General features: G+C 47.0%; 3 protein-coding genes across 3 annotated transcripts in view; all 3 read right to left on the bottom strand.

The window, feature by feature from the left end:
- The window catches only part of DTD1 (D-aminoacyl-tRNA deacylase 1), a 30,451-nt gene extending 28,874 nt beyond the window's left edge, over positions 1-1,577 (bottom strand). Inside the window, exon 1 of the mRNA XM_068408181.1 lies at positions 1,458-1,577. Within this exon, the coding sequence (XP_068264282.1) occupies positions 1,458-1,500 (43 nt within the window). The 5' untranslated portion in view covers positions 1,501-1,577. The remainder of the gene's footprint in view (positions 1-1,457) is intronic.
- A 1,251-nt stretch (positions 1,578-2,828) lies between these two features.
- SMIM26 (small integral membrane protein 26) lies at positions 2,829-4,541 on the bottom strand. Its single transcript, XM_068411205.1, has 2 exons — positions 4,382-4,541; positions 2,829-3,247 (listed from the first exon to the last, which is right to left on the bottom strand). The coding sequence occupies exons 1-2, from the start codon at positions 4,491-4,493 to the stop codon at positions 3,063-3,065; spliced, it is 297 nt and encodes a 98-aa protein (XP_068267306.1). The 5' UTR covers positions 4,494-4,541; the 3' UTR covers positions 2,829-3,062.
- A 704-nt stretch (positions 4,542-5,245) lies between these two features.
- Positions 5,246-23,396, bottom strand: SEC23B (SEC23 homolog B, COPII coat complex component). Its single transcript, XM_068417061.1, is given in 21 exon segments — positions 5,246-5,657; positions 6,828-6,893; positions 7,762-7,917; positions 9,511-9,597; positions 10,460-10,621; positions 10,916-10,965; positions 10,968-10,992; positions 12,362-12,515; positions 12,703-12,809; positions 13,607-13,684; positions 14,013-14,093; positions 14,592-14,715; positions 15,921-16,036; positions 16,845-17,003; positions 17,593-17,737; positions 18,229-18,314; positions 18,694-18,930; positions 19,141-19,227; positions 19,788-19,845; positions 20,907-21,142; positions 23,312-23,396. Coding segments are annotated over 20 exon segments (2,289 nt in total). The 5' UTR covers positions 21,128-21,142; positions 23,312-23,396; the 3' UTR covers positions 5,246-5,567.
- Positions 23,397-23,837: the final 441 nt, after the last annotated feature.

Below are 23,837 nucleotides of genomic sequence, written 5' to 3'. Positions count from 1 at the left end.
AAGCACAGCACTCTCTCTCACAGAGGGACATCTCAAACTCTTTAAAAGCCAGAAACAACAGTCTAAATTCTACCCAGAAATGTGGCAGTAAGTCAGCCACAATCCCAGTGCTGATGGGGTCTGACCACTATTGTACCCACAGTACCAGCTGTGTACAAAAGCTGTGCTCCTCACTTTTTTGTGAGCATGTTCTTCCAGTGCGTACTGACCAGCCACACACAAGCAGAAGTTATTTATTTAACGTGCAGACTACCCTGCTGCACACCACCTTGTCCCTGTGCTCCACAGCAGGCAGACTTACTGCCTCACATGCAAACTTCATAGAATCATAGAATCATAGAATGGTTTCGGTTGGAAGGGACCTTAAAGATCATCTAGTTCCAACCCCCCTGACACAGGCAGGGACACCTTTCCACTAGACCAGGTTGCTCAAAGCCCCATCCAACCTGGCCTTGAACACTGCCAGGGAGGGGGCATCCACAGCTTCTCTGGGCAACCTGTTCCAGTGTCTCACTACCCACACAGTAAAGAATTTCTTCCTAATATCTAATCTAAATCTACCCTCTTTAACTTTAAAACTGTTCCCCCTTGTCCTATCACTACATGCCTTTGTAAAAAGCCCCTCTCACGCTTTCCTGTAGGCCCCCTTCAGGTACTGGAAAGCTGCTATAAGGTCTCCCCAGAGCCTTCTCTTCTTCAGGCTGAACAGCCCCAACTCTCTCAGGAGAGGTGCTCCAGCCCTCTCATCATCTTCGTGGCCCTCCTCTGGACTCGCTCCAACAGCTCCATGTCCTTCTTATGTTGGGGGCCCCAGAGCTGGACGCAGTACTCCAGGTGGGGTCTCACAAGAGTGGAGTAGAGGGGCAGAATCACCTCCCTCGACCTGCTGGCCACGCTGCTTTTGAGGCAGCCCAGGATACGATTGGCCTTCTGGGCTGCAAACGCACATTGCCGGCTCATGTTGAGCTTCTCATCAACCATCACCCCCAAGTCCTTCTCCTCAGGGCTGTTCTCGATCCATTCTCCGCCCAGCCTGTATTTGGGGATTTGGGATCATCCTGAACACAAAAGGTCCAACCAGTGCAATAGCAGGGACATATTGTCAGGACACCCACCAGCAGCTAAGCAAGCTATCACTGGCTTCCTTCACGCAACCAACGTATGGTGGCAACTGGGACAGCACTGCCGACACACACGCCCAATACCAAGGAGATGACAGCGATCGTAGCGGCAGCACATGCAAGGAGGCGACTCGCAAACCGCACTGCCGACACGCGACAGCGATGCAAGGCAGCGACTCGGATAATAGCGCCGACACATGCAAACCACGACCCTGGCAACCGTGGCGCTGCCCACACACACACCAACAACGCGAGGAGGGAACGGCGCTGAGGGAACGGTGGAGGCCGAGGCGGGGAAGGGAGGCCCGGTGACCCTCCCGGTGGCGGCACACTGACCTGTGACACTGGCCTGGGCCACCCGCTGGACGATGGCCTTCATGGTGGCGCGGCCGCGCAGCGCAGGCCCGGCGCCGCTGGTGGCGGGGGGGAAGGCGGTGGCGCTGGGCAACGGCGGCCACTCCCTGCCGGCCCGCCTCGCTCACAGCGCCCCCCGGCGGCTTGGAGGTGCTGCCGCAGCCCCCCCGCGAGTTGCGCTATAGGGCCGCGGAGTGGGTACGGTATCGCACAGGCACAAGGGGTGCGCGTAGGGGCGTCCCCTATAGAAAGCCTCTATAGAAACGCGTAGAGGCAGGCGAGGTGTCTATAAATGTTTTGCGTGCGGAGGGGCTGCCTTCCTCTGAAGGGAGTTTGCACCTATAGGGTCGCCAACTGAAAGGAGCAAATGCAGGTAACTGGGGTGGCGTCCTCTATAGGAATGCCCATAGGGACAAGGCGGGGTGTCTATAGAAACTAGTGGCTGGGAGGAGCCTTCTGGAAAAGGAGGTGGTGGCTGTAGGGACCAGAGGAGCCCATATAGAAATGTGGGTCTGTAGGTGCATGGGCTGGGGCTCGTGGTGTAAAAGCTCCTATAGAAGCTGGGGTGTGTGGGCAGAAGGGCTGGAAACAGCTGTCCTTATAGCAAGGTGGTGTCTCCAAGGACTGTGAAGAGACCTTAGAGCAGTGGTGGGGTGGGAGGGAATGTCCTAGAAAAGGCTATAGGGGCAGCAGGCAGCCCCTATAGAAAAAAGGAGCTGTCTGCAGAGGTAGGGGGAAGCCCCTATAGAAAGGAAGGTCTGCATGTACAGGGGCTGGGGGTAGCCTTCTACAAGTGGTGGCTACAGCGAGAGGGGGAGGAAGCCCCGACAGCAATGAGGGTCAGCAGCAAGAGAAGCTGAGGGAAATAGCTATAGAAAACAGCAGCCAGGAGCCGCTTCCTGTGAAAAGAGGCGATGCCCACAAGGGCTAGGGAAAACCCTATAGAATGAAAGTTAGTTACAGCCAGAGCAGCTGGGGGCAATACCCTACAAGGGGAGGTAGTACGTATAAGGATCAGGGAAATCCCTACAGAAACAAGGGGCTGGTGGGGGGTCTGGAGCAGAAAACTTAGTAAGTTTTCAGCTTACAGTAGTATTTCTGCACTTGTAGTTCATCTCCTGAAAGCTTTTATTTGAAAGACAATTAACAGCTCTCATACTCCAAAGATTAAACTACATTCCTTCCCATTTACTAATCATTTTTAAGTATCCGTTTCGGAGCTGATCAGTTGAGGAGGGGATTGCAGATCACCCGGGTACGCCCTGCATACCAGCCAGGAAAGCACCTTCACAGAACAGCCGCAACGGCCACCTGGTCAGACCGTCAGACACAAGACACCAGGCAGCACGCAGGTTCATTAACGTCTCACAACCCAGTTTGCGTTTAATAATTTGAACACACATGCAAAGAACAGCAGTGATCCAAGCAGATGAGAAGGTCTGCAAGTTCTGCGAAGTTGTGTCAGAGATGGAGCTGTCGCTTCAGCAACGTGAGAGAAAGTTTCCCACTGACGGTTTGGTGCCAGGCATCAGGACGACTTTCTCGGAGAAGCCAGCTCCAGCACAAAGTTCTGAGCTTCCAGACTGCTCAATTTTCAGAAGGAGGGCCGTCATTAGGATCAAAGAATGATTTCACACGCCTGAGCAGTCGAGTAATAGGAGGTTCAACGTCCCTGTATGTTATTATTGTTGTCACTTTGAATCCTAAAACATTTTCTCTAGTGAATACTTCCTTGTGGGCTCCTTGGTTTGCCTGATGATCACTTTCATTCTCTAAGGAACAGAGGGGGTAAGGGGAGAGAAAAAAAAAAGAGCATAGCAATAAAAAGGTTTTATCCCTTCATCATGGCAAAACAGCAGCCACATAGGCATTCTGTCTTCTTTGTTGCTTTTTCTCAAATTCTGAGACATAAATAGCAAAGATGTGGCGATTGTGTAGACAGAAGAAGCGTTTTACTAGGGTGAGTTAGATGCTGCACTGGTACTGGACTAGTATCAGTACTACAGCAATAATGACTGGCTTCCCAGCTATCCACATTATGGCTAGGTCCACGTTACTACACCTTAGTAAGCAGCAGGCTCCTGAGGAAGAGCAAGAGGAACACAGAGAGCCAACAGAGTAGACTAGACTAGACTAGACTAGACTGTTTCAGTTGGAAGGGACCTACAATGATCATCTAGTCCAACTGTCTGACCAACTCAGGGCTGACCAAAAGTTAAAGCATGTTATTAAGGGCATTGTCCAAATGCCTCTTAAACACTGACAGGCTTGGGGCATCGAACACCTCTCTAGGAAGCCTATTCCAATGTTTGACCACTCTCTCGCTAAAGAAATACTTCCTAATGTCCAGTCTAAACCTCCCCTGGTGCAGCTTTGAACCATTCCCACAGTGCAAATAAAAGCAACAAATCGGAGAGGGTCTAGACGCTGTTCCTGTCACCAGAGATAAAGCACATGCTTTTGCCATCAACACGAGATTTATCTTCCTTCAGGGTGAACCTCCTCGGTATGCCAGGAGGCGCTGGGCGCAGGAGCCGGCCTCGGGTGCCCTGCCAGGCCGCGACAGCTCACCCATCCCATGCGGAGCCCTCGCACCCAGCAGCTGCACAGCTCCAGGAGCCCTGACAGGCAGGCAGGCAGGCTGCCAGGGCAGTTCAGCGCAGACAGCGCCCGGCCCTGGCTTCCTCGGCCGAGGGAGCACCCCGAACCGGGGCTGTAGGCACCACAACGCCGGCAGCGCCTGTCGCCCGGGGCCTGGAGGGTGCCCAAACCCCGCCCCCTCAGCGAAGCCCCGCCCCCTCGGCCAGGCCCGCCCTCAGCCGCGTCACGCACCCGCCGCCGCCACCACACCCCGCCGAGGTGACCCCAGGCGACACGCCCGGACTGGGGGCCGCACTAGCCCATACCCGGCCCGCCGCCGCTGCTGGTGGAGTTGTAGTGCAGCATCGCCCCCAGCATGGTCCAGCCGCCCAGCGAGTACAGCAGCGCCGCCCGCGCGTTCCATAGCGCCGCCCGCATCGTCCCCCAGCAACGCCCGCGCTCATTGGTCGGGCCCTGCCGCCAATCGGGCGGGCGAGAACGCCGGTGCGCGCATGCGCCCTCGCTGCGGGGCGGGAGCCACGGGAACGTGGCGGAGGGGAGCGGGGGCAGGCGCTGGCACCACCCCAGGCAAGCTGCGCTCCTCCTGGAAACCGCAGCGCCCGGGCGCGGTGTGAGGATCACGGCAGGAAAAGGGGCGAGTGGGTGGCAGGGCAGCTGCTGAGAGACGGGTTTGGGCGGGAGCTCCGCGACTGACGCCGTGCAGGGGGCGTGAGGAGGTGCAGCCCCGCCCTGGGCGCCCACCGGGACAACGTATTATTCGGGTGCAGAGCCCGCGTTTGCAACAGTTGCATCGCCCCTTTTCCTGTCGGTTTTCAAGCCTATTAATGCTGTGCTAAAGGGAGAGAGGGAAGGGGCTGACGTTCAGGCCCTTCGTCACGGTGACACAGAGGCAACACTTCAGCACTCTGCTGCCATTGTCAAAGCACGGGCTGTATGTCTCACCCCCTCCCTGCACCTGACAAAGCATTCTCCACCATCTAACACTTGTTCTGCACTGTCTCACCTTTAGGAGCTCCTTGAAATTATTTTCACTAGCATGTTTGTACCCTAGTGTTAGTGTTCAAAAATGAAAAGGAGGTAGGCCAAGTCCATTGCTCACACAGCTGAACTGGGGATAGCACTAAATAGTAATGCTCTTATCCAGTTTTATTTTTCATTAATACAGTCCCTGGTTGCTAAAAGACACCTCTTAAGAACACACAGCATTAAAAATTAGCCTAGAGACTATTAAAATCTGTATTGGCTAAAACATCCTTAGATCTCTAAGTACAATGTATGAAAAGTGTGGAGTAAACAGAATATAGACAAAAAGGAATACAAATAAATTAGTATCTAGAAGGGCCAAGTAAAAAACTCTCCCTGAATATTTATTTCATTTAATACTTAAAAACCTTAATCTAAAATAGAAGGAAATGTAAATAAATTGCTCCACTTCTGTTGTCAACATGATCTATGTAAATCTTCTGTTCTTGCTTCTCCGTTTGATCAAAGTTATGATGCACTTGAAACTGCCAGCTTTTTTAGATGGTCCATGAATACCTGGAGACTTACATCATCTGTCAAGATTGGAGCTCCCGATTCCTGTAGAAAAATAAAGAAATAATGAGCCTAAAATAGCGTTGTTAACACTGGGGATTAACTGAAAGCAAATCAGATGTCAGCACTCTGAACTAATTGCCTTGGTAAATCAACCACCTTTTTTCCTGCAAAGGACAGATATCTAGTGGAAAGACGTTACTCTTTGGCAACAGCATTGACACTATCCTCTAGTGCAATCTGAACTACTGGAGAAAAGAAAGTCTCTTCTTTAGGATTAGGAATTTTGCTGCTCAAAGCTCTACACAAACAAGGTAAAGAAAGAGGATATAAAAGTCTAGTATTCTCAGATAAATTAGATCTAGGTGTATACATATGCTAGTTACTTTTTCCAGAATACTAAATAAACTGTGACCTAAAGAGTTTTAAATCACATTTACAGGGAAGGGTGAAGATAAATTTCTACATCACATCATCTGAAACCTGTAAGAGCATATTCTACATCAAATTAGCTGCTTCCTTCAGTAGCAGCCATCACAGAAAGCTCTCCTGGTCTGCCTTTACCCCATGTGTAGCTGGGATACAGGAAGGGAGATCAAAGGGGGAAAGCAGTCCTTGTGGAGACCACTCATCTGCCATCAAGCTGCTGAGGTACTGAGCTGTTGTGGCAGCACTTCCATTTGGACAGCCGTTCCTTGGATCCATTGAGAAAAAGCCCCGAAGTCAACTGGATTTTGCTGAAAACTTGGAGGGATCCAGTACAAGAACAGGAACATGAGTTTAGTTATGCAGGCTTGAAAACTGTATTCTGATCATCTTGTCATCTAGTGCTCCCCACCAGTACTACTTATCAACAACCATGGACTTGAATAAGCAGGTTGGATAAAAATCTAACCTGCCTAACCTTTACAGACAAACCTAATAAATTGTTGTGTCCTTTAGATGCTACAATTACTGCAGTCTCAGCTGGTAATTCCATTATCAGATCCTTTGGTACCTGGAAATAACCTTGTTTCCTTGCAGCACAAAGCACTAAGATTTTCAAATCCCATCACATGTGTCTGCAAAAGGCTCTTAGATAGGAAACAGAGGACAAATGTAACCTGCTCACGGTTTCTGGCCACATGGTGAAACAGGATGGCTACTGCATAGACAAATATGTAAATGTACATTTTTACAGCACTCCCAAACACGAGCAGCTCTTCCATTGCTTACCTGTCCCCATGCATAGAGGTTGTTGTGGGTCTGAGAAGGGTTCACTTTAGACAAGAGGAACCGGGCCTATTAAGACAGAACATTAGAGAAATAGTTATGTACAATGGCAGACCTGTCAGCTCCCTCAAGACTTCTTACCACCTTAGATACATGACTAGTGATGTTCATCTGCTTTTGCAAGCAAGGTACAAGTTTAACTTAAACAGGTTTGAAGTCCAGAAACAGCCCTGCTCCACAGACAACTTGTCTCCAAGGGGCACAGAGTGCTCTGCTACAGCAAGTGGTGCTCGCCTGGCAGGGCAGCTCTGGTTCCATGCGACATGGGCATGTCACCAGCACCACCCCTCACACGCCCTCATCCGCTCTTCAGAATAGACGTCAGCAGAGGACCAGTGTAAGTTGGTCACATCAGAAATTAATACCAAATCTTTGTTTTGGAGCATCAGTTCCTGCCTCCTCACTGCTACAAACAAGCCAGACATAGACAAGCACAGCACAACTGCAATTCCAGGAAGAGCAAAAATAGGAACTATTTTATATCTTCATTCAACATCCGAGAATAAAGCAACAGATGGTCAATCATTCAGCGTGACTTACTGTCCTAGCAAGCTAACTGCACTCCTTGTCTTGGGTAAGTTTAGATACATAGCCAAATAACTTCTTTCCCACCTTTTTGGGGAATAAAAAGAAAATTAAGCTGGCTTTTTCAGGGTTTTTTCCATCCTCAGATTTCAAAAGCATATCCAGCAAGTGACTGACTTATTAAAAGACAATGTTGTAGTAAGAGCTCATGAGAAAATATGCAAGCTCTATACTTTGAAGAGTTAAATTACCACCGTACTTAACTTACAGAACCATCCTTTTAGTAAAGCAGAAAGAGACAGGTATTTGCTCTGTTCAACAACAGAGAGAGTTCTTCGATAAACCTCCTTACCTGACTGCCTCCATGTTCAGTGTGGATGTAACGCGGCATTGGGAATCTAGTCTGCAAGATTTCCTGGGCGTCATCCAGTGGTGCTTGCAGTAGGTGCTTGAAGTTTTCATATTCAGGCATGTCTTGGTAACCAGCTTTCTGCCACTGTGCAATAGTCTATTGACGGGACAGGGAGGAAATGAGAACATAGTAGAGATGTCTGCAAGCCTCCCCTTTTTAACCTGCACGTCTTAAGGCAGCAGAACGTTACATGTACCTCTGCTTATGGAGCCCAGGGCAAATGCACACTTCCACTACTCTGGCAGTAACATTATTTAGTCTCTGTCTGTTCCTGAATTCAAGAACAGGCACTCAACACAAAAGCTGGTAGCAGTTTGCGCAGTGCAAGAGCAATTCATTGAAAGTGATCTTCAGGCCTTTATGTTTCAGCCTGCACCAACATAGAAACACAAAGCATTTATAAATCACTGACAGTTTGAATCTGACTTGGTCTTAAATGAAGCAGCCATTGCCTTACAGGATATTCAAGGTACCTAACAATATGTACCTAACAATTGCTCTGTACATGCGCAGACCACACACTTTGCTCTTCTTTTGTCTAAATTTTACCCTGTTGCTGAGTGTCTTGCTCTGCAACAGAAGGTAGAAACTGTTTAAGGTAACTCTGGAAGATTTATTGTCATTGTTGACTCAAGCGTTCAACTCCTGGCCACATCAATTGGGTATCCCTGCTAACTTCTCAAAGGGAACAAATCTTCTATGGAGTGAAGTCGGGAACTAATAATGGAGCTGCCTCAAACTGTCATGCCAAACTTCGAGCATTCTAATAGCAGTCATTAAATGAAGTAGCTTAGTTCAAAAACAAAGGGAACAGTTAAGATGCCTCCCAAAAAGTTTTCACTAATAGGAATGTTTGACCATAAACCAAGACGGGTTTATTGAAACTACTCCAATCTGATGCCACAGTTAGGTAGAAGAAACTGGATGAGGGTCACTCCCCAAGCAGGACTGTAAAGGATGTGAGAGGGAAAAAAGCATCAAAGAACAGGGAGATTTCCAGAGAAAAAAGTGGAAAGCCAGCTTCCTCTTCATCCCTTACCCCATAACCACTTTAGGGTGTGAGGCATTTCCATTCTGCAGCTACAGTAGCATATCAATCTCTTACAAAACCTGACAGGACTGAAACATAGATCTACAGGTCTGCATACTGAAGAGGCACTGGAAAGCCAAGGCTTTGGATATGGGTATAAATCTGGATGTTCAAAAGCGGCCAGTATCTAAAGCGGCCAGAGTGACCTCAGTCATGATGGAAGGAATATAGGAGCAACTGTCAAAAAATTCCAATATCTACAAGGAAAAATTGGAAAAAATCGTAACTGATTTCTTTAAGAGCAGCAGTAATTGTCAAAACCCAGCAACCAAGTACGTCACATATCTGAAAATCAAACTGCAGCTCTCTGCCCTGCTTAGTTTCAAGTTTCTCTGTCCTTTTCCAGGCATGGTGAGGGACCATCTTCATTACCAAGCTAACATGGCAGCTATTTCTCAGTGCAGAACACATCCTTAGTGACTCCAGGATGTTAACTCGGACAGTGGGGAAATTGTATTAAAACTGGCAGCATGTATACGATGTCATTATGCTAGTGTGGGCTTTGCCAGCAGCTCTTTTTATACTAACAGTGACACTGTCTGCATGCATGGCAGGAGGAAGGGAGTGCAAACAGAGAAAGAGAATGTATTTCACTGTACCTCACCAAGGTAGATAACTATCTGGAAGAAAGTATCCATCAGTAGGATTCTGTCAGGAAGAATACTGCTGCTGTCCAAAAGCACTGGCTGGGGAAAATAAAGAAGAAAGTCAGGTGCCACTAAGCTCTCAGAACTGTATTAACCTTCATGGTTGGCCAAACATCTTGCTCAGCCCTGCCCATACAGATGCGACTTCACCAACGGCTGCTCAGTCCACACGAATGCCTTGCAGAGCGCAGTCAGCCTCCTGAGGCATCAACTGAACCAGAGCAGCAGTGTTAACAGCTACTGTATGAAGCGCAGGATGTGAAAGCGCAATTTCTATAGCTCTCCAAGTTTTATTTGAAATTATTCTTGAACAAAAGTATCTCAAAGAATAACAAGGAATAACATGTGAACTCTGGCAAATGCTGCCACGAGGTTTCAAAGCTGCTGTTTCCAGCAGCTTCTGCGTTTATTTCTTGCCAGACACACTCCTTTCAAAGGAAGCTGTCAGGTATAAGGGAATCCGTGTTCTGTCCATGAATACTTGCACGTAGTTAAACACTGCTGCATTAGCAACTGAAAACAAGCAGCTGGTGGGAGATTATGACCTGAAGGGCTGAGGCTTGCTGACTTAACGCAGTGGAAATGGCAACCTCTAGCAGAGAAGCAAAAGTGATACTGACAGCTACAATATTCACCAGATGCTGGGGGACAGGGGCTTGGCAGTGGGGAGAGGTTGTCTTGCAGGGGTGGGGGGGTTGGTGGTTTTGTTTGGGTTTTTTTAATCAAAACGGTAAGCTTACTGAAACACATTCATATTTTATATTGCCCCATCTCATCCTTTAATAATTACCTTGATTAAAAATATATATAAATAGAGGCCTTTTTGCTGAAATAGTGTTACTCTGACTGAATACTCTTTATTTGGGATTGATCCACCTCTTCCTGTTGAACACTGACTCACCTCAGGAGGCCCATGGAAAGAATAAGCATAAAGGATAGGCTGGATCATAATGAGAGACTGGGTCAGATCTTGCCTAACAAAGTGGTGACGGTAATAAGAAGATTCATCTGGACTGTTATTGAAGACCTGCAGGAATGGGGAGCGCCGCAGATGGAACATGAACTGCACCAGAAAGATGAGTAAGAAGAGAAATGTCAGCAAGTTGCCAAAACTTCTGCACACACGTCCAATCTTTCTGAACAGTGAATTCTTTGAAAAAAGTCCACCCCTTATTAACTCCTCAGAGTACTTCCCTTATCAGTCATTTGCAGCACTGAACTACAGGACCAGCCCACCAAATTAAAAAAGCATCTGTACCTCCCTTCTCGAATCTGATAAATGGTACAAGATGTTTTATCGTCACTGTCACTCACCCTTGCACACTTTTCCCACAGCTGTGGGAAGTGAAGGTCTTACCTGGGGATACAAAGAAAATGATTCTGACAATCTGAAGGAGTTGGGATCATCTTGTTGTACTGTCCAAATTTCTGACACTGTTGGAAGCAAAATGGATACTTTGGTTATTTCTCTCTCTCCCTTTTTTCTTTTTTTTTTTTCTTTTCCTTTTTTCTTTTCTTTTCTTTCTTTTTTTTCAAGTTAACACTTTTTTTTTTGGAAGAGTGTTCTTTAGGTGGTTTTTAAACAGCAACCAAGGCATGAACGTGACAATAACAAGTAACATAAAATTTACAGGCTATTTTTCTCTAAGTCAGTGGTTTCTGTATCTTACTGGAATGAGAATGGTGATTTGATCTATTTATCTATTTTTATATGTATATTAAATCTAGATTTGAAATTATCTAAGAATGAAAGAAATAGTGCTTCTAGTACTACCCATTTTTTTCCATTAAATCAGGGATACTATGTTAGACCTAAGCTGCTTTATACACTATGAAACACTTCTGCAGCAACTCTACTTCCTTCTAGAGCAGTAGCAGACTGGAATTTCACTAACTGCTTCACTGAAAATAAGAAGCATCAATGGTTTTAGCAATTTAACTATAAATGACTCCACAATCATTTCAATCATATCAGCATGCAGCATGCCCATGTGTGTTTTGGTGCTCAGATCTTTATTGGATACTGGCCCTGTTTTTTCAGTGTCTGATGTGCCACATCTGTTAGTATGAACTACCCATGGGTGTCTAGACAAAGCCAGAGCCAATTTAGGCAATTCAGGCTTGTGAAATTCAAAGAAAGACAGTATGAAGTTGCAGAAGTGATTACTGCCCTGAACTTGGCACCAGCGAGCCCACATCTGAATGCTGTGCCCAGTTTTGGGCTCCCCAGTGCAAGACAGACATGGATATACTGGACTGAGTTTCACAGAGGCCACCAAGCTTGTCAGGGGCTGGAGCACCTCATGTAGAAAGAGAGGCTGAAGAAGCTGGATTTCTTCAGCCTGGTGAGGAGTGGGATCAGGGAGTCATATCACTGTCTACAACTACCCAATGGGTAGCTGGAGAAATGCAAATTCTGATGGGGGTGGGAGAAAGAAGGAAAAGCAAAAAGGAGGAAAGAAATCACATGACTGTGATCAAACATTGGAACAGGTTGTCAAGAGAAGCAAGAGAAACTCCATCTTTGGAGATCTTCAAAACTCAACTGAACAAGACCTGGAGCAACCTGCTCTAACTTCAAAGCTGGCTCTACTTTGAGGAGGGAGGTTGAACTAGAGACCTCCAGAGGTCCCTTCCCACCTGCATTATTCTGTGTTTCACTATCGCTTCTTTAAACAACTATGGGACTGTGATCAGAGCACAAATAAAGAAAGTCAATCTGGAAAAAGAATGGCGTTTTCATTTCCAGAGACCATTTTTACTAAAATCAAGAACACATCCAGCTGCAGTCTATTGGTCTTACCAGTCTGATCAGCTGTCTGTCCAGCCATCGCAGAACATCAGGTCCCTCCTCAGATTCAGCTCTGTACACTCCCAGTCGTGCCATCAGCACAGCAGCTGCTTCCTGGTCAAACGCAGCTTCTATATGCTGGAGTTGACTCTGTGCATCTGCCCAGCTATAGGGTTAGTAAAGGGTTAGTGCTACATACATTCACCTTCAGCAAAACCTAAACCAGATTCAGCCTCCCTGTGCCAAATACTCTGTGGCCAATGCATGCATCAAAAAGCTAGAAACGTTCCAGCACAGACTGCAGCTTAAGTTTCTGCCATTCTGCCAAAGAACTGGCATGAGATGATACTCACTTTCTGGCTATGGTGGTGACACGAATGCGTTTCTGTGTACTGGAGTGTTGATACTGAGTGACAAACTGCACTGCCCCTCTGCCTCCCTGAGGTATCGGTGCGTTGTGCTGCAAATGAAACAAGGTAAGCCTTCAAAATGGGCTGGCTTTTCCATAACTCTGTACGCTACACGGAACTTCAGGGCATCACTTGAGTAATCACAGAGTAAGTAGAAACTAGACATGGACCAGAGAAGAGAGATACATCTGTTAGTGTTGTGTTTTCCAGCAGCTCTCAGAGTCAAGTGGTGCGGGGTCCATTTAATATTGTGCATGACACTTCCTCAGCTTGTCCCTTAAAGGATGGCAGCAACTTATCTCTATAGCAACAAACATAAGAATGGCAGAACGACCTCTGAGCAAAGGTCCTGTGAGTCCACCATCCTATTCCCAACAGTAACAAGCCCACGCAGCAGAGAAGACAAAGAGACACAGGCGGAGTAGAATTCCTTTGGCATGGCCTTCCTAGCTTCTAGCTGCCACAGGCTCAGAAACTTCCCCAGCCAAAAGTTGCTTCTGAGCCATCAAGTTATTACAACTTGGAGGACTAACTCTCCCAGAATTTGAAGGTATTTATACTTTTATTCTCCACAACACCTAATGGCAAAAAGACAATTTCTTCTTTGTTATATAAATACTATAGGAAGAAGACAAGTAAAGAATGCAGGTTTTGTACAGAACAAAAATGTTACACAATTTATGCATATGAAAACAACCTCTGAGACTATTTCTTTGGCACCATCCATCTGCAACACAGGGGATGTCACTGCATTTCCTGGCCCTGTTACAAACGAATAGTTTGGTGTGTAAAACACATGACCAAAAAAAAAACAAAACAAAAGCCAGGACTGACCTGATTTACCCACTTCAAAGTAAATGGCCAGAGTTGTGCTGGGATCCAGGCTACAAATTTTCCATTGAGATGTTCCTCCAATTCCAAGCTCCTGCACAGCATTGAAAAGAAAGGAGCATTTTTATCTGTAGCAGCACATAAGGCAAGCTTACGTTAAATTCCGATCAGAGGTACAAGTTACGGCAGGCCTTCTACATTTCTTATCTTTTGGGTGTGAAGTTACTGAAGGACATACAGTTAAAAGAAAGCCTTATGGGGCAAGAATTTAGTCTAGGAAAGACTGTTTTTTCATACGGATGTTGCCAAATTGTTGTTTTCCTTGTAAACTCTGACGTTCTAGGTAAGCTGTAGGGCTAGACATAAACTTTGCACTGTTTATTTACTTCTTTATTAAAGATTTTTCCATGTCAGAAACTTACATTTTCAGAGACACATGGCCCTTTCGCATTCAGGGATATGCATGGTCCAATAGCTCCTGCAATTTTCAGCTCCCTAGAGGTCTAGAACAAGGTAAAAAAAGCTGTTTGTTTTGTTGTTTGTTTTTTTTTTTTAAATGAAGTAAGTCACATAGAATACACACAGACTAAGTCAGTTGCTCAGCTTTGATCAGATGATGCATACACATGGCTGTCAGGGAAAGCACCTCTGAGTACTTTCCCAGATCACCTACTGCTACAATTAGTGAACGTAAGAGAATCTACATAAGTCACATTTTAATAATGAAGACATATTTATAGTGACCACGGAAGAGTATGAAATGTTCGTTGCTGAGTGAGAAGAGGTTGAGCTCAGCTGGTTTTTTTTTAAAAACAAAACAAAACCAAACACACACAAACTTAATAAGTTTCCAAACAAAAATCCCACCACTCTCCCAAAGCAGGCACTATGGCTGACCTCAAACATGTAGAATTTTCTACACCCCAGACACTTAATCGACTTTTGAATGAATAGCACTTGTATTTCCCAGTTAATGTCATCCAATGAAACTAATCTCTCACCTTCACGTCCAAACTTGCACCAAAAGCCATCTGAAATTCTCCGTTGAACCCTTTGTTAAATACCCGCTGGAAGGTCTGCTTGAAGAGAGAAGTGTTGAAGGAGTCCCCCATCACCATGTGTCCTCTGAGAAAGAAAAAATGATACACAAGGGAACTGAAGCAACTGGGAACTAGAAATAAAGCACAAAGTATATGTCCCCTCAAAACTTTCATGCATGCAAATGCATGCAGAACACTGTTTTAAAAGCATGCCTTTGCATAGTTAGAATTCACATCAGGGAACGCAGATTCATGGACATCCTCTCCAAAGCCAGACAAGTTAATGCTCCATCTTTGCCAGCTTGCTTTCTCAACTGTATTTCTTGCCATCCCTTTAGCTGCCTTAAAAATGCTCATGTTCCACCAGTTAGAAATATCTCAACACAGGAAAGAGGTTTGCTCAGCCTGCTTTCCCTGAGCAGGGCTGGAACCACCCCCACTACAGACAGGATGGCTGCACCACTGCAGCACGAGGGCAGGTGCATGGGTCTGTGCTGTGCCTCCCCCCAAGTGCCTTGGTAAACCCAGGCCTGATCAGATGGAGCTTAGTAATGCAACCAAAGGGTCAAACAATCTCTCTTCTGCTTACTGAGTATTATGTGATTATTTACAAATACCTTCCATTTCCTCAACCATCCTTTGACTCCCTAGACACAGCAGATTGTAATAGCCAATAAGACATGCCGAGTCCCCAGAAGGCCCGGTTTAGCACACAGCCTTCCTCACAGAGACCATAAGATTTTCAGCAATATAGAACACAGATATTTACCCCTTGGAGAAGTCACTTAAAACTAGATCCAGAGAAGCCAAGAATCCCTGGAGAAAGCGCAAGTGAGCTGTTAACCAGAGAAAATCTGGCCCATACAAGGAAAGCTTCTACCCACCATGCCTGACATGCTGCTCTTCTGATGGCACTTCAGTCATGCACACACCACAAAGCACAGCCTCTCTATCCCATAAACTCGGGAAAGGATACTTGCCAAGGAGGCAGAAGGCATTTGCAAAACACAGGTTGCACCATGCTTTAGAATACCTTTCTCAAAGCAGGACATAGAGTTTTCTACCAGCAGTGCTAATTCACATGCTGTTTTGAGATTTCAGAAACCTGGACTGGGATCAGGGGAGGTTTGCCGTATAACTCCTGGCAAATTCAAACCACAGTTTAGAATATAATGATGAAAATCTCATCCTTTTGCCCCAACAGCAAACTTAACTGCTTTCTGAACCATTCTCCCCCTCCAAAAAAAAAAATACAGGTGCCAACTTTGTGCTCTCCTGCTGTGAACATACCCAGTGAGGTTTGCACAACACTTCATCTCTAGCAGTCCAGTCTGATCCAGGGCGCAGGCATAGATGTCGATGCAATGCCCATTGGCTGCAGTGCGATTAGCCAGAGTCTCGTAGTGCTGGAGAAAACATACACAGTGTTTAGGATGCTGCAATGGGCAATTTTTCTACTGCTCTCCAGCTGAGGCCAACACGTGAAACACAAGGTAAAATGAAGCAACTACCAGTGCTGTAGTAACTAAGTTTGCTCTTACTTCTCTGCTGGAGCATGCTTCTCCCTCTAGGATGTTTACATTTGGATGAGTTTGAGTTGCATGTCACAAATACAGAGAGTGCATGAATTGCATGGGATCTTTGTCTGTGATAACTTAGTGGAAACCCAAAGGTTTCCAAGGTGATTGTTAAGAGAACAGGTGTCATACTGCTTCCTCTAAGCTGACAGGCACATTTCATGCCTGACATTTAAACTACTTTAACTATTGTTTCATACGCCAGGAAGATAAAGGAGGCTTTCTGGAAGTGACCAATTCTTGGAAGGCAGGTTTTTTCGTCCCCAGAAGATACAATAATGTTGACGAACAAACTCTCCATTCACCATCAGCTAAGAAACAACACTGAAATACTTTTTTCTCTCAGAAGGTGGAGAAGTAACTAGGAGGAAGTCTTTTTTAGCCTTCCCTTGACCATTCTCACAATTTAACATGCACAAAAGGCTCAGGCACTTCAAGGACAACCATGCAAATATCGGGACATACTGTTCCCACATCAAGATAATGGAATATGTTTGCTCCCTGGAGAAGGACATTGAGCAGCTGTCAACACAGCACTGTACGTAGGTTTGTGTTATGTCCTCTCCCCTCCATTTAGTGTTCTGACACAACATTAAGTTTTTGTTTTTAAACACACCCAGCAGGCACTAGCACCTACTTTGGTGGCCTTCTTCATCAACCTTGCGTTGTCCTTCTCTATGTCATGCCACGAACGGATGGGTGTTTTCAGTTCATCTCCTACCACCATGCCCGGTCCTTGTGTTGGTGGCCCACCTGTAAAAAGCATTATTCTGGCCCCTGTGTTTGGAAATGTGCCCTAAAATAAAAATAAAGACTTATATCAGGGAGAGAGTGAAATAAAAAAGGGGGGGAAAAAGAGAGAGACTGATTAAATGGCAACAATGCTTTTTTTAGAGAAGTGTCTGCATATGTTTCTGCAATGTCATTAGGGACCTGTCTCTGCTACAGACTGCCTTGATTAATAGCGATGCACTTCCTGACAGTCACAGCACTCTCAAGTTTAGTCTCAAGCTACGTCAAGCTTCATGTCTTCATAACAGGAAGCAGGCAGTTTCTGTTCTTTTTACTTACATCTTTAGTTACTGTATCCAAGATGACTCTCAGACAAACCGAGTGAATAGCCTCACCTCCACGTGGCGATACACAGGAGAATCAGAGACCTTTAAACACCTGCATATTTTACCATTTACATGTAAACTCCCAGCCCACTCTGCACCAGCTGGTGCTAATTCATGTCAAATGTCAGTAGAGACAAATTGCACCCCTGCAGCCCAACATAACTGGGCCACAGACCAAGCTGGACTGACACCTGCACATCTCAGCAAAGACTGCCAGGTGCTTACTTTGACCAGCTCATCGCAAATAAAAAACAGCACTAAGAGTACCTCCAATAAGCCAACAGCAATCGAAAGAGCTACTCCAGTGGAACGTAAAGGCCTCTTTCCCTGCGTCACTGGCCATGGGTCCCTTTGCAGTTCTCCAAGCAGATCTGTTAAATTCATGTCGATCTTATGTACTGGCTGCAGAAACCTGCAAAAATTAAAATGAAATATTTTCCTGCTTATAAGTCCTTTCAGTTTAGAGGTCACTGCTTGCCTGTCAATCTTTTTTGGACTTGCTGGATCAGGGGGTAGGAGGTGGTATGTAGGATTCTTGTGCATAGACCAAGCCCTCTCTTTGGGTGGTCAATCAAAAAGACAGGCCCTTGCTCCAAACAACTCCTGAGCAATATGCTTTCTGAAGACAGTTACTCTGTGTTTTTCAAGTAGAAATCTAGCCTGAATGACAATCAGGTTCTTGCAACCACAAAACCGAGATACTATAAAAGTCTAATACATTGCCTGCAGCTCTAGTAAATCCCATCCATACATATCACTTGATGTAGGGAAATAACTGCAAAAAGACAATACCATTTAAATCTTCTTACAAAGACTCCTCTTGGGAAACCCAGGTTTAGAAGCGTGACCCTTAAGGGGCATAAAACATCTGCCTTGCTCTTCTGCTGTGCTGGTGCTGCTTACCTGCTTGAAATAGCAGGTTGCTCTGGAGTTTGAAGAGGTCTTCCCTGTTGAATGGGGACAGCTGGCCTTGAAAGCCCAAGCATATCCTAAAGAATAGAAAAAAGGAGGCAGAGGAGATGTACTATTCAAACACTAAACATATTATTTGCTGTCAAGCAATATACCCTGAGGCTTGCAATACTGTAGCGTTAAATACATTAAAATCTGTAAAATTATTAATCTTTGAACTCCCATTAGGAATGGATCAATGGGTCCATTATGTGAGATACACAAACTCTATCTTGGACAAGCTTCCAAGGAATTTACAAAGGCAAAAAGACAGGACGGATATTGGGAGGGAAACAGGCTAACTTAAGAGCACTGAAGCCTCTTTCCTCCCCGAGAGCCTAGAGCTTGAAAGATCAGCAGTGGTATCAACAGAGCTAACAGGAACAAGCCACTGGCCTAAGAGATGGCCGGACATACCTGTATTTGCTTAGCTGTCAGGTCCTTTGTGCCCCTAAACACATAGCTCTTGGAAATCCCTTCACAGCTCAGCTCGTGAACCTGGACCATTCTGCCGAAAGTGATAAGCCCCACCAGAGCACTGGCAGGCAGCAGACTTAGGGACATCTGGAGGGACTCCTTCAGCGCCTGTAAGTCCTCCTCTTCCAAGCATGTGTCGACAACATACAGGAAGATCAATGGTGTCTGCGGACCTCGCTAATGTGGAAAGAGATGGATTTACTAGGCTCGTGCATACGCCAGGTGACACTTTATAATGCCTCCAGCCAAGGAATAAAACAAGCTCTATCTTAAGCACCTTGCAGAAATGTTATTTATTTGCATTATCTTAAGTAAATCTAATACATACGTAAGCTGTCACAAACAAGACAATTCTGGGGGCTTCAAACTTGCCTATGATTCATTTACCTGCACTATATATTCAATTGTTGAAAACTGAGGCATAAGCTCAGCTGGTTGATTGACTTCGGATATGCCTGCATATGCTGGAGGGAACTGAAAAAGAGAACAAAAAATTAGGACAAGGAAGTTGCAGGACAGAAATGTAGGGCTCTCCTCTGAGAGACTGCCCTGCTCTTGATGTGGTTATTCAACTCTTTATTTACTGCCACTGCACCAACCTGATGAACTCATGACAAGAGAGCCATGCTGCTGTTTTCCTAAGCACAGATGCCAAGTGGCCAGCAGTACAGACAGCTGCTGAATCCAGTGTAAATAAAAGGGAGGACTAAAACAGCAACTACGCATTACCTGAAATTCATTTAGCCATGCGACAGTTTCTGATGGCAAAAGTCTACTCAAATCTAATTAATTTCATACTTGACAAGAACAGTAAACGTCAAGTGCAAAAACACACCGGAAACACATGGGACAAAATAGCATTTTTATCTCCTTCCTATGCCCTGCATGCTGGTAAAATCACTGGCAAAACTGAACTGAAAATAGACAATCTGAAAATAGGAAAGTGGAATCTATGCTTAACATCCTTTGCCGGGGAGGCCATCAATAAAGTGTTCACTGAAAAGATGGAAGGGCTGATGCTTTTTCCAACTTACCTGATTTCTCTGAAAACAGAAGTTACAAGCCCAGAGTTTGGCCCGATAGTCAACTTGGCTGCAAGGGAAAGATGAAGCTATAGTACAACTATAGGAACAATTTTACAGCGCGGCTTCACAATTACCTATGCTGGTTCACAGCACTGAGGAAGCAACAGATTATCAGACACTCCAACTTGAACGACAAGAGTTTTAGGGATTCAGACTCTTGTTCTATTGCCAGAAAGTCCATCAGCTCATCCAGCCCTGCCACTTCCAGGTTTGTCAGCATGAGGGACCACTGACAGCTCTCTGGAGCTTAGCCTTTGGCAGACAAAGACTTGGATCTAATGATTCTTTCACTACACTTGGGCTTATCTCAGTCATCTCATTGTTTGTACAGCTGTAGCACACAAGTACTCCAGCCACAGAGCAGCAGGAGCCACTCACCCAGATCCTGCACAAACACTGAACAAATAAGCTGTTCCCTGCCCCAAAGAGTTTACGCTCCTCAGCCCGTTACAACATCCTGTAACTGCTGGTGCAGTAAAGCCTGGCCATATTCTTATTTCATGGGCTTGATCTCTTCTTACTTCCTCTTATTGTCCTTCCCTCCTGCTTCTCAGCCCAACGCTATGCTCCAACTATGTATGATCATCACATGATTTTGGGACTGAGATTATTCCTCTTAAATTCCCAGCAAAACTTAAAGAAAACCTTGATGCTCATACTGGAACTGATCTACAAGCAGTAGGATGTGTAGGAAGCAGGAAACCAAGTGCGCATCACAGCCCAGAGGACAGTATCAGTATAATCGGCATCTCTGTTTATTCTAAGTTTCACCATTCACCACAAAATTCTCTGGGATGGTAAGAGGACTGGCCATTTCCATATCATCTCTGCCTTAACAGCCTCCCCAAAGGCACTCCTCTCTCCTCTGTTTCTGGCACCTCTAGTAACAGGCTGGCATTCAACATATCTCATTAGGCACACATGGATTTTAACATATCCACCACATCTAAATGAAAGAGGCTGCCAGGCACCAGGCAGAGAAAAAGGGGAATAAGGAAGTAGTGAAGTTCAGATAAAAACTAGGTACTATCCAGCCCCTCTTAACATCCCCAGACAATAAATTCATACCAGAGGGGGCTGAGCACCGCTTTGCAAGTCAGCCTGCTACAAAGCACCGGTTCATACTGCACGGGTGGCAGGTCAAGACGCTCCTTCAGTGGAGTCAGAAGACAGGCCAGAGGGACAACCATCTTTGTGGCCTCCAGCCTGCTGGAGGGCCACACGTTCCAGCTGAAACGCACTCCATCGCGCTCCTCATTTTGCTGGATGAACTCCAGGTACGTCGCCATGGGACTGCAGAAGCTCTGAAAGGACATAAGCAACACACATTCAAGCAGCAGTCGCCTGTTTGGACAACAGTCCTGCAAAGGAGGTCAGCAGATCAACTACATGAGGCACAAGACATTGCAGGATAAAACCAATGTGTTTTAATGAGTTAATCTCATTAACAAATGAACCATATGACTACATTAATCTCTTCCGTCCAGCGCTCTCATCAACATCCCAGACAATTAAAACCCCACCAAATCCAATGAAGAAACAAGGAAATCTGACACTCAAAGCCAGAATGCAATTTTTTTTTCTTGTGATCCACATTTAACATCCCAATACCCGCTCAGCTGCAGGATGGCCTCAAGGCAATGCTGCCTGTGGTAAAAGGAAAAGAGGTCAGATTTACAACACATCCTGAAGCCTTTGGCTAAAACTTTGGGGGGAGAAAAGGAGGCCAAGTCTGAGACCAAAACACTCGTCACAAATGTCACCTGGTTGCCAGCCTGCCCTGCTTACAGAGGGAAAGGAGTACATGACAAAAAAGTCAAAAAAAAGGTCTTTGGTGATTTTAGACACTGTCTGTGCATGGCACCATGTCCCACTCCCAGTAAGAGAGGAATTGAGAGTTCAGTAGACTTCAGAAAAGACTCAAGAAGGGACATCCCCAACACACCAGGGAAGTCACTCTCTGTATTGCCTTACTAAACTCTTCAGAGTAAGATGTGAACAAGACCTCCCAGGCCATTGTTACCTTTGATGTCTCTGAAAAACTCGTCTGTCAAATCCAGCCCACAAACACCACACAGCACTGGCAGCAACTCACAGAGCCAAAAGCAGCAGCAGCACAACCTGCTCTGGCCAAGGAAACTCAGAGGTTCACCTCCAGCTGCAGATGCTCCAGGATTACCTTACTTCTGGTCCTCACTGCAGGTGGGAGATTCAGGAGGGCCACAGGCATGAAAAATCAGAAGCATCACCTCCCCCAGAGGAGGAGAGGTTTTGATGTAACATTTTCCTACAGACCTCCAAACACATCACCATTTTCTTTGCCCTTGCTATTAATGGTGTAAATCAAGCTCGTGAGCATTGCCCTGTATTTCCACCCCCACCTCTGGACAGACAAACAGAAGGGTTCAGGAACACACCCCCACCAAAAATGGGTCTGGCAGTGTAAAAGTCAGAGCTGAGCTGCTCTGTAAAAGATCCCACACATCAGAACAGCAAGATAAACACCTGACATCTCAGGTATGCAGCGCAACCACAGTGCAAATTTACTCCCTGTTCCTCCAAGTGCAGCCCAGCGCCACTCCCTTGCCCCGGGCCAAGCCCCAATTGCCTGAATGCGTTTGGCACAGGCTGCAGCCCTCCTTTGGGGTTGGGACAGTAGGAAGGAGGACTGTGTAAGGCTGGTTTAGGGACCAGTGCCTGCCTAATCTGCCAGCTTCACCACCAGCGTAGGGCCCTCCAGCCCCAGTCCCTCAGTGACCTCCAGGGCCTGTCCCAGCAGTGGGGAGGTCCCAAAGGCCCTGTCCAGGAGAGGATGGACCCTTCCAAAGCCTCAGCAGATGAGTAGTGGTAGTACTCCAGTTTCTGCATGGGATCTGCTCATAGGGTGCACTGCTGACCCACTCCTGCCAGCAAAGCTATAGGTGATGCTGCTGCTCCCTACGAGTGCTATAGGGGACACCACAGATCCCCAGCCCTTCACCAGGAAGCATACAGAGGACAACACAGGTCCCCACCAAAGCCATAGGGGCCACCTCTGACCCCTACACCACTGATCCCCAGCACTGCCACAGGGTAAAGCACTGACCCCCTGCACTGCTACAGGTGGCATTGCTGACACTCCGCACAGCCCCGGAGGACACGGCTGACTCCAGCCCTGCCCTGTGGGACACCACCAGGCCCCAGCACCCTCCGCACGGCCCCGGGGGACACTGCCGATCCCCCGCCCAGGCAAAGCTACAGGGGACGCCGCTGAGCCCCTGCGCTGCTCTGTGGGACACTGCTGATCCCCACGCAAGCACCGCTGTAGGGGACACCACTGACCCCCAGAGGGGACAACACTGACCCTCCCCAGCCCCCTCACAGGGGACACCACTGACCCCCACAGCCCCCGCTCACAGGGGACGCCCCCACCCGAAGTCCCCGAGCACGGCCACCTGGGCCGGGGACCCCCGGGGACCCCCCGCAGCGCCCACCTGCCCGTGCCGCGCCGCTCCCCGCCGCCGCTCTGTCCCGGCAGGCCCCGCGCGCCCGGCAAGGCCAGCTCAGCGGTACGGGGTGCCCGCAGGCAAGATGGCGGCACCAGCACACCCCGCCCTCCCCCGGCGAGGCTCCGCCGACATCTTGGCTAAGGGCACCCCTACGCGCTGTTATGAAGGAGGGGAAGCGCCGCGACCCTACCAAACATGGCGAGGCTGTGGCGTCACGGAGGCCATCTTGACTAAGGGCGGCAGGTGCGGCGTTGGAATGGAGGCGAACGGGGTGCCCCTACTAAATACGGGGGGCGAGGCGTCGCCGTCCCGCACCGGCACAGGCCGGCGAGCTGCGGGTCAGGGGAGCAGCTCTTCACTCAGGGTGCTCGGCAGCTTCGGAGGGTGCTGTTGCGTTCGGCAGGGAGGGTCATCTCTGTAAGCGTAGAAACTCCTGGGAAAAGTTTATCAATAACTAATAATACAGACATTTTTTTTTTAAAATGAACTGCCAGCCCCAAGCGGCCTCCTC

The sequence above is a fragment of the Nyctibius grandis genome, chromosome 1 (genome assembly GCF_013368605.1).
Source record: "Nyctibius grandis isolate bNycGra1 chromosome 1, bNycGra1.pri, whole genome shotgun sequence".
Taxonomy (NCBI): Eukaryota; Metazoa; Chordata; class Aves; order Nyctibiiformes; family Nyctibiidae; genus Nyctibius; species Nyctibius grandis.
This window is presented reverse-complemented; position numbering and strand designations above follow the sequence as displayed.

What these genes read in the sequence shown, in the direction of transcription:
- SMIM26 (XM_068411205.1), bottom strand. Translation starts at nt 4,493, where the DNA reads ATGCGGGCGGCGCTATGGAACGCGCGGGCGGCGCTGCTGTACTCGCTG. An exon ending in CAGCAGCGGCGGCGGGCCGG is followed by an intron (nt 3,248 to 4,381) that starts GTATGGGCTAGT and finishes TCTGTTCCTTAG; the next exon opens with AGAATGAAAGTGATCATCAG.